General features: G+C 32.1%; 2 protein-coding genes across 2 annotated transcripts; one reads left to right on the plus strand and one right to left on the minus strand.

The window, feature by feature from the left end:
* The first annotated feature begins 803 nt into the window (after positions 1-803).
* LOC130443104 (armadillo-like helical domain-containing protein 3) lies at positions 804-6027 on the plus strand. The gene is made up of 6 exons (XM_056777572.1): positions 804-1350; positions 1407-1826; positions 2971-3211; positions 4124-4344; positions 4403-4762; positions 5634-6027. The coding sequence occupies exons 1-6, from the start codon at positions 927-929 to the stop codon at positions 5993-5995; spliced, it is 2028 nt and encodes a 675-aa protein (XP_056633550.1). The 5' UTR covers positions 804-926; the 3' UTR covers positions 5996-6027.
* A 563-nt stretch (positions 6028-6590) lies between these two features.
* On the minus strand, positions 6591-10293 carry LOC130442651 (max-like protein X). The gene is made up of 5 exons (XM_056776958.1): positions 10059-10293; positions 9674-9835; positions 8608-8828; positions 7835-8031; positions 6591-6722 (listed from the first exon to the last, which is right to left on the minus strand). The coding sequence occupies exons 1-4, from the start codon at positions 10111-10113 to the stop codon at positions 7855-7857; spliced, it is 615 nt and encodes a 204-aa protein (XP_056632936.1). The 5' UTR covers positions 10114-10293; the 3' UTR covers positions 6591-6722; positions 7835-7854.
* Positions 10294-10347: the final 54 nt, after the last annotated feature.

Consider the following 10347-nt stretch of genomic DNA (forward strand, 5'->3'; position numbering starts at 1 on the left):
CTTTTCGTTTTTCCATTTTGTCAGTCAAAAAGGGAACGAAGTTAATTGGAAATCTACATATACATCACATTTATAATAGTAATAATGACGGTAAGTAACGAAATCTCTTATACAACCCTTATTTAGTACAATTCTCCCCATCTTCATGCGATGTTAGGGTCAGTTATAGACCGATCTTTGTGAAAAAGTCAATCAGGAACTTTGGTTTGAACGTTTTAACATCACTGGACAAACTGTAAGCCTAAATTTTCGCACTCAACGATGGCATAATCTGCAGTTTCTTTTTTCTCCAAGTACCAGTTTTATTTCGGATCATCTGCGATGCCTATAGCTTAGAAATGGCGTCTTTGATCACTGTCTTCTGTAATGAGGCCATCATCTGCATTTTGTACATGTTTAAAGGGAACAGTTAATTGGTCAGACAGATAAAGTTCCATCTAATGGCTCGAGGGCTATAACCGCTGACTAGTTTCGACTTCTTGTGTCTCATCAGAATGCCGTAACAAGCTCATGCGCGAACTACAATTTTGAAAGTAAGCATGCGATCGATCCCTAAATTGATTCGGAATCAGATCCCAATATGGTAAATGATTGTGACGTCATCACAAAAGAACCTATTGCGAACTTTCAGTGCCCGATCGAAGAAATAATTAACTAAAGTTCCACTCGATGCAAGATTTGGTTAGTTATGCTATTCTCAAGCACGATGTAGTAAAATACGAATATTTTTTTACAAGACTTCTAATTTATTCATTCAGATCAGATGTCAAAATAACTGAAAATATTTTACTTTGGAGGCCAACACACACGAAGAAGAATAAAGAGAAAACGTCAGTCTAACCTAACCTAAAAACAAAATATATTTGACATAGGATTATGAAAAAATATCATTTCTTTGAATTGTAATAAACCATTATTCGTTAATAATGTCGGCTAGAAAGCGTAGCGGTTCTGGTTCCAAGCGACAATTCAAAGAAAAAGTTGTACAAATATATGAATGTCTTCTAAAAGGTGATGATGTTTCTCAACAAAATACACTTTTTTGGGAAGAGTTTTTTCTACTGAAGCCTAAAGTTGCAACGATAGAAAACGAAATACAGAAACTTTCCGTTGAACAACTCCAAATAGCCAAGAACAATATAAATCTTCTTTTCAACCAATGTATTGAAATTTTGGACCAACAAAATATTAGAGCTGCTTATGGATTATTGACTTTATGTGCCCTTCTACACTCAATTTTCAAAAAAGGCTTAGATTCTCAAATAGATGCTATAGAATTTTTAATGGGATTTGAAAATGTAGCTTTAAAAACACAAAAATTACTAAAAATGTGTCAGAGTTTTCTTGAAGGTAATCTTTTTATACTTTATGATATTATTTACGAATAAAAACTGTTTTAATTTCAGGAGAGGATTCCACAGATGCTGTTAAAGCACTTTGCCTTAAATTAATACTAATTTTAACAACAGGACTTGAATCTATTAATCAAAACACTTTAATAGAATGTATAATGGTAACTCCTGTATTTGAATGTCTCGTGAAATTATTGTGTGACGTTCCGACACGGCAAAGGCATGGATTTGATGTTGTCCTAATTATAACTCTCTTAGTAAATTACAGGAAATATGACGCCACAAATCCTTACGTTGTGAAATTGTCAATTTTAGATGATGAACTTGCTTTAAACGGTTACGGGCAAGTAATAACATCATCACTATCGGATTTTTGTAATCAGTACAATGCGGAACATGCTGAAAACCAAAATGCTTCTTGGTTAACATCTCTCACTAACATAGTTGGTAATATGTTCATATCTGAAGAAGCAGGTACGTAAATTAATGTTTAATCTTTAATTCTTTATGAGACTTCTATACTATTGTATTCCCCTCAAAATATGGAGAAATTACAGGAGAAAAACATTGAAACGAAAAAATCTATTACTCAGCTAAAGGAAAGGATGTATTTCCTAGAAAAACGGAGCAAAAGATATAATTGAATAGTAACTGGATGGCAAGCAAGAAACTTAAATGAGCAATGTAAAATTTTATGAGCAAGAAGCAGTGAAGAAATCAGAATAAAAGTATGTGCGATAGAAACTGAAATGTGGAGAATAAAATGAAAATATTGTAAAATAAAAACCAATTACAGCACATGAAAGATGGGACAGTCTACATTAATGATGATCTCACAACAAAGTAAAAAGAAATGCAAGAGACGAGGATAAGTTAACAAAAAACTAATTATAATTGGGGTAGTTTGGAAATGAAGCAAGGAAGCAAATAATCTAGGAAAAGGAAAAATATAAAAAAAAGTAGATACTATGGATAAAGGGACTGATAATAAATATAACAACCAGGCAAAGAACAGGAAATTAGAATCTAAAAGAAGAAGTAAAAGAAAAAAAATGAAACAAAGTAAAATATAAATAGAAACATGGAATATTGGAGATACATACCAAGAAGGGGATCTAATTAATGTTATAGTAGTGCTAGAAATGAAACAAACAAATATGGAGTAGATAATGGTAGATGAATACGCCTTTTTTATCAGCCTAGGTCAAAACTGATACGAAAAAACAATAAATTCTGTCAGAAGTTTCTGAGGGGCAGATGCAGACTTGGATCATGCTCTGGTTATAACTAAAATAAAGCCAATGGGAAAGCCAATTTTCTCAGGCTCATGATGTCAGTACTGATCCATTGTAATGTTTCATCTGTGTTTTGTCTCCTGGTCTTGAATTGTATCCTGACCAGAGCATATGTAGGTCTCCAAATTGCATTGCATTGCAAAATACATTACCTCATATTTTAGTTTGTACAGGATATTAATTTGTTGAATAATAATTTTATTTGTTCTATACCCAAAATTATTCATAAAATAGAATCATCAATAAATTTTCTGGATATTAATTATTTATTCAATGTCCTGATATTTTTCCTGCCATTGGAATTGTTGGTAACAATTTTTCAGGATTCAGGATGCAACAAGTTAGAGCGAACAATGCACTTTTACTGGCTTTTTACGAAGCCGTCCATTTGAATAGGAATTTCATTACGACTTTAGCTCAAACTCAGACTGATTCGAGCTTACCCCCATCTCCAAATAATACTTTAACCAACGTACAGGGTGCCCCAGACTTATCAACAGCATTAACTACATTTGATATCACAACTCAACCATCTAATTTATTGGTAACATTTTTCCAATATTGGTAAGTTTTCAACTCTACTATTTTAATTTATACATTATAACGCATTGGTATAAAAATAATTTTCTTTCTTACTATACGAGGTGTGTGAGAAAAGTTGATCAAATAACAATTTTGTATTCTTCAAAATAGTATCTTTGGGTAGTTATTTACCAGTGGTCTCGTTGTTTCCATTCTTGGTAATAGTTAATTTTAACTGGTCACTCAAAGTCTTTTGAATATTCCGGAAAGTACTAAAGTGTCGTTTTCATAAGACATTTCAATTTAAGGAGAAAGAAAAAGTCACAAGCTGATGTTCTGCTGGGCTTGGAGCTTCTTGACATTGAATCTCCATGCTTATGTCACGATGGGGATAAGGATGAACTTTATGAGGTGAAGTTTGGTCTTCACTTCCAGCAAGGATCATTTTCCTATGAGTTCTATGACTTCCTCTTCTTGTCCACTAGTTAATGTGGTCCTTGAACGTCAATTCTTGATCCAGGATAGCTCTCAGGTTGTTATTTGTCCTCGTTGTCTTCTGGTACCTCCCTTTTCTTTTTGAAGATCACAGCACGTGTCTTCTCCGCGTTGATGCTGATTGTTGATGTTCCACGTGTAGATGTTGTGAGTATCTAAAAGTGAACTCCAGTTTGGAGCTGTTGAGTTTATACCAAAATCTTCTGTTCTCCAGGTAGTTACACAGCAGCTTCTCCAGGGTTCTGGGATAAACGGCTTCTTTCATCTTGAATATAAGGCTTTCCTGTTGGAAACAATTGAAGTTGATATTCGTTAGTTCTTTCCTTATAGTTTTATCCTCAATTACATTAAAAAATGACAATTTTAGTTTCGATATTACCATTTTTGGTCAAGTTCAACGAGTCCCTTTAGAATAAAATTCCTGTTGAAATTATTAACGAGACTTTCATTATTTTCCAGCTCAATTGTGATGCAAGATACGAAGACTGAAGCTGGAACGCATACGGTAAAATTATGCTTCCTTATATTGAGTTGTATAACCGAAGACCAATACGCCAATTCTTTAATGCACGACGTCACTTTGGCGTTTAAAGTTCGATTGCATCGTTTCCCTATGAGACACCGTAAACTTTCAGCCGACAAAACCACGTCCAGTCAACCCCTAATCTGTACTCTACTAGGTAACTCGAAAATAACCCTTAGTACAATGTATAGTACCGTTCAAACATTTTTTTGTAGACTTATTGGTCGAATTCGTCTTGAGCCACATGATGAAAAAATTACCAATGGAATTATATCTTTTGTGTACGGGGGTAATTCAAAGGATTCTATGTTATCAGAAGAAATGTCGTATTAGATTGAATTATTCGTGGAGAGATCTTTGGACTGCCCTGATAGCTTTACTTAGGTTTATTTTACAAAACGAAAACTCCCTAGGGAAAAAAGTCAATATATTTGATTTGTCGATAAAAGTTGTCAATTTGCTCAACTTTTTTATTACCTATGGCGATAACTTTTTACCCACGCCTGGTAGTTACGACGAACTGTATTACGAAGTGATAAGAATGCATCAAGTTTTCGATAATATTTATTCTATGGGTGAGTATTGACAATTTTTTTTATATCGATATACAGGGTGTCAGAATTAACTCTTATTTACATTAATGCAAATTTGTACATAAACAATTACATTACTTCAGAATTGAAATCGATTTTTTACGATATTTAATTTCATAATAAAAATTTTTTCGTTCAAAACGAGCTTTTGATCAGTATAAATCAATTCCGGCACCTACCTTACAGATAGTTTTTTCATATGTATCCAAATTTTAACATACCTTCTTTTTCTTCCTTTTTAAAAATAGAGAACCATTTGAAAAACTTTCTGTATAACCTAGCACTTGCAGAATAATATTTAAGTGACTTTTTTCCTTATTATTTGCACAAATTACCGATTTACCAATTTTCTTGACTCTCATTAGCCTATGAAGGGTCTGCTGGTTTGGGCGTCGCTGATTTTAGAGCAAGACTTTTCCATTGGATGGAATCCTATGATTTTCCTCATGGTGTTAATAAGACATTTGTAGAGGATAATCTTATTGGACCTACTTTTGGCTCTCCTCTACTTAGCTGCACTATGTCCGTCGCCTAGACTGAGGGGTTTGTCTCACCTTTGAAGGTTTTGGACTGGTTGAAACCATTTGACTGAAACCATACCTTTGATCACCTTCACTCTAGCATTTGGAGACTCTGATGACTTTGGCCTTGTAAAAAAAAATTCCATATTTTCCAAAATAAGATAAAAGAAAAATCTTGATGTAACATTAAACTTTTCATTGAACTAATTTGGAATTTCTGGATGATATTCATATTGCCTGACACTCGTTTCGATAACCACGTTATCATCTTCATATACTGAAGGTAAACCCTGTTTTTTCCATCGAAATTTATTTACTTTCCATTTTTTTAGCTTTACGTTATGCTAGTGGCGATGGAGACTTCAAGGAAGACGCTCTAAAACTAAACAACACTCTATTTAATGTGAGAGCAATAATAAAACATTTTAATCCGAAAATAGAACAGTGGCTGGCTTCGGCGAATCTATCGACACCGAGCGAAGAACAAATTTTAGAAATAGTGAAGAAGAATTACGACAGTCTAACTTTGAAATTACAAGATTCGTTGGACCATTACGAAAGGTACTCTGAGAAACCGCAGTACGCTATGTTTTTCACGCATATGGTGAAAACGATTTTCAGCGATACGAGAAGTAGTATTAGTTGTTCGTTATTAAATTTTCCAAACATTGCTAATGAATATCCTGTTATATAATTGGAATTCAATATATTTTTTGGAAAAGTTAAGTCTTGTCTTATAAATTTCTAAAAAAACTATTAATTTAGACCATAAGTTAAATATGGTTCAAATTTGAGGTTACGGGAAATGGTGAAATGAAAACAAAAGTTGTAGATAACATAAGGTTTGTTCTTGACAGCTGCACTGACAGAACTAGTTGAGGAAGTGAAGTAGCGCTAATGTCACTGCTCTAGTAGCAGTGCAAGAGACCTAGTTCACCCTGTTCACTGTACTGCTTGCACTGGTTCTAGAGTCAATTCAACCAGTGTAATAAGTGTAATCTAGAAACGGTGGTACTACATCTTCGTCATCAGATGAATTTAAAATATGAAAAAATAAAATATAAAAAACTAGCTTTCCAAAAGTCGTAAGTGGCACGACGAGATTTCTGTCTCTGACATACCACTAACAAAACTATGAAATATGAGTACTAATATTTAAAGAAGCAAAAAATATCAACTGGACTGATACTACATAATAAACGGATTGATAAAACGTCTTCTTAGTATTCGGCTACAATTCCCATAGGAAATTACAGTCATGCATATATGAGGGTAAAAAAAAAGTAACCGTAATTTATATAATTTGCTTATTAGAATGTATTGATATAATAATTGTAACATTTAATATAATTAATCACAAGTCGATGAGGAAATTGTTGTATAATTTACAGAACAGGTTTCAAATATACATTAAACCATATCTGAAACAAAAAACAAAAAAAAAACATTAAATATACCGAAAATACCAATAGATTATCGTTTTATATTAAAAATAACTTAAAATGGAAAATCACGTGTGATATCAATTATTTTTTTATATGAACAACCCCTTTTTATTTACAAAATTTACAATAAACGAATTGTTAATAGCCACTAGTGGACCAGTGCTGCTCCACAGTAATAATTATGTGGATAATTGTAGCTTCATCTAGTAAAAATTGAAAATCAAATTCCCGATTGGTAAGTAGTAAGAAGTAATTTTGTTAATTCGACTAATTCTTGCTCCTCTGCTGCAAGCTTTTTTTGTGAGTCTTCAACGATTTTTTTTCAGTTTTTCTCTATGTTTCTCTAGTGTTAAGCAAGTCTTGTAATTTTTGTCTTTAAGGTGCTATGCCATATCTTGAGTAGGCATTCCTCATAGAGAGTATCATAGATTTTGAAATATCTACATTTTAATCCACTTATTCTTGGTAGAGAATCGTACACCAGTCTATTGGTGATTCTTCTAAATTTCAACCAAAATTATTAGAAGTTGCACCACCTTTTTAAATTACTGTTGTCTATAAATTCCATCCAAAAATCATTTACTCTATCTTGTCTGGAATAGTTTGTTTTTCATCTAATTTAGAGTGATCTGATTAGTTAGTATATCTGGGATGGAGGAAACTTATTAATTTAGTTAATTTGAATGCAAGGGGCATTTTTCCAAAATGTTTGGAAACCGTATACATCAATCTTTGCAGAAGATCAACATGTTCTTATCTTTGACTCCAATACACTATTTAAAGCCTCTCTTGTGGCATAAAACTACAACTGAAAGAAATATTAATTGGGACAATGGGTAGAGATTTTTCAATAACTTCTTCTAAATCAAAATTGGTAACTTTTCGCCACATAATACAGAAAATAAAGCCAATAATAAAGATGTGTAATAACACTATTAAACACTCCTAATATGTCAAATACCTCAGTATTGAAATAAATTATTAATCAACTGATTGAGAAACGGTATGATTAATTCATCCATACCTAAGAATTTGTATCTAAAACTTAAAATATTGTTTGGTACAAGAGGAGCTGTAAAGTATCTCACCTTATAAGATATAAATCTCATTATTGTCCACGCATTTGTGTATTATGTCTACGTAAAACTTGAAAGACTGTATCTTTGAGTGTCTGAGGTTTACAACAATCTTCTAACCAACTACACACTCCGGCTGATAATTCATGAAAATTATTCACTGATACGGCACTAAACGTTGAAAAAAGTTGGTCCATTATTGCCTGAAACTGAAAAATAATTTCTAGAAATATACACCAGAAAGTCGAAATAATTTTAATAGAAAACAGAATGAAATTTTGTTAGGTTATGTTAGGTTCATTTTCAGATACCGATTAATGCCAGAAGAAAATACTTTCTTGTTCAATACATCAAAAAATCTAAAATAACTTTTCAAGAACTTATTGAGTGAGAGGCAATCCATAAATAAAGACTATGGTACTAACATTCAAGCTTTTTAAAGCCAGAAGAGGTAAACCGCAGACAGGTAGCTCACTTTGTAAAGTCTTTAACTGGTTAACACTCCAGGGTACACAATAGATCAAAGTGTTAATGACCTGGCTCATCAAATCTAATCTTCAACCTCTTAATTTTATTTTGATGTCTTAAAAGAGGTTTCTTCACTGCCACCCATTCAAAAAAGCCAGAAGTAATCAAAGCAGATCCCTAGATTCATAGTATCAATTTCAAAATTAATGAATGAATCAAGGGGTGGACAAAAACTTTTGGCTGGTAGTGTATAAACAATTAAGTAATTATCGAATATTCCAGTGGGTAAAAAAAGGTGGGAAATGTATAAATCTTACCACTGAAAACTTCACTTCATCAGAAACTCGAGTTTCCATATGTCCTGGCTGAGATTGTTGCGCTTTAACAATCTGTTCGTAATTGGTTTGCATTATTGTCAATGCTATGACTTCTTTTCTTAAAGCATTGCGTTCTTCTTCTTGTTTTTTCTTTTGCATCTGTAGGTATTGGATGTAATCTATGGATTTTTGAAGTACGGTAGCTTTGCTTAGTTTATAACCTATAAAAAATTTTAAACTAGCACATGATAAAATCAATTTGTGATGAATAATATTTATATAGAAGTCATTTGGATAAGTGTATAAGCCAATTAAGTTTCTAATGTCTACGTTCTTTATCCTATTTAGTTTCTATTGTTATCAATCAAAGATGTTTTTTTTATCACATTTATTTTTGTATCATATTTTTCCTAATTGTCCAATTATTAAGAAATATTCTTCTTATTTTCTCTTTTTCGCCTTTCTAGTTGTCAAACTTACTAATATCTTCTTTCTGTACCTATTTCTTTTATTTGGTCAATCCATCTCCTTCTTTATATCTGTCATCATTTTTTCCTGTCTCCATTAGTTTCCTCATTTATCTGTCTTTCTATCCATAACTATCCATCAGTTTCATGTTTATTTTTTCTAATATTGCTTCTTACAAAAGTTACTTTTCATTTTTAAGGATGTTCTTCACATTAGCTTCAATGATACTCAATGTACTCATTTCTTCCACTATCTTCTATTCCATTCTCCAAAGTATCCTCAATATCTGTTCTTTATCTATTGGTTGTTTGGTATCCAGGGGTGCTAGAACCATTTCAAGCTTGAATTTAATTGTTGTAATAGCTTGTCACACATCTTCATCTATCTACTATGGATATTCTTGCAAATCTTCTAAGATAATCCATTTCAACTTCCTTTACTCTTTGTTTTATATCCTCTTCTCCATACTTCTTGCCCATAATGAAGCATCTCTTGATAATAACATGATCGATTTCCACTTTATTTTTTACTCATCAATAAGTTTGTAAAATACATGAAAATTTGTTATATAAAATTAATTAGTTCAAATTATATTCACCTGAAACATCTGGTTGTTGACATGTTGGAACTAACTCTTGTAAAGTGTCGTATCCTTTTTTAATGGCATCCCTTCGTTTCTGTTCTGCTTGAGTGTGAGCTTCTCTACGACGGTCCTTATAACTCATTGGTGATGTTTTACTTTCCACTTCCTCATCTTCTTCTACAGAAAATATTTGCTAATTGCTACTTAGGTGACTAATTAATCTTTATTAGTAATATAAGGAACTAATGTTGAATGAAACACTTTGTTTTAATAAAGTAGTAAGAAAGTGATTCAAATTAATAATGCTCATTGTCATAAAACAAATGTGACAATTTAACCAATCTCGTAACAACAGAATGCGATAACAAACAAAATAAAAATTGAAAAAATCAATGCTTACCAGAGTTATTTGTAACAGCAGCAGAATTTGTTGATTTGATATGTTCACGAGGCATTTTTACTCAATTTTGCAAATATTACTAATTAACACTTTCAGAAAATTTAACAATAAACAAATGGAAGCATGTTATAATCTACTATGTACATATATTTTACAAATAAAATTAATCCAAATCACGAAGTCATACAAAAATAAAACGTCATACAGTTCATGGGAAACCAAAACATAGATATCCAATGAAATAGGATGTTCTGCGATCTCGCTATTTCTGTTTTGTTTATGGCAAAAG

Source organism: Diorhabda sublineata, chromosome 4, assembly GCF_026230105.1.
Source record: "Diorhabda sublineata isolate icDioSubl1.1 chromosome 4, icDioSubl1.1, whole genome shotgun sequence".
Taxonomy (NCBI): Eukaryota; Metazoa; Arthropoda; class Insecta; order Coleoptera; family Chrysomelidae; genus Diorhabda; species Diorhabda sublineata.

Coding starts and splice junctions, on each gene's coding strand:
- LOC130443104 (XM_056777572.1), top strand. CDS start 927: ATGTCGGCTAGAAAGCGTAGCGGTTCTGGTTCCAAGCGACAATTCAAA. Junction 1,351..1,406: donor GTGTCAGAGTTTTCTTGAAG/GTAATCTTTTTA, acceptor TTTTAATTTCAG/GAGAGGATTCCACAGATGCT. Junction 4,763..5,633: donor CGATAATATTTATTCTATGG/GTGAGTATTGAC, acceptor CCATTTTTTTAG/CTTTACGTTATGCTAGTGGC.
- LOC130442651 (XM_056776958.1), bottom strand. CDS start 10,113: ATGCCTCGTGAACATATCAAATCAACAAATTCTGCTGCTGTTACAAAT. Junction 9,836..10,058: donor TGCTGTTACAAATAACTCTG/GTAAGCATTGAT, acceptor TATTTTCTGTAG/AAGAAGATGAGGAAGTGGAA. Junction 8,032..8,607: donor ATGAAGTGAAGTTTTCAGTG/GTAAGATTTATA, acceptor ATTATTTTTCAG/TTTCAGGCAATAATGGACCA.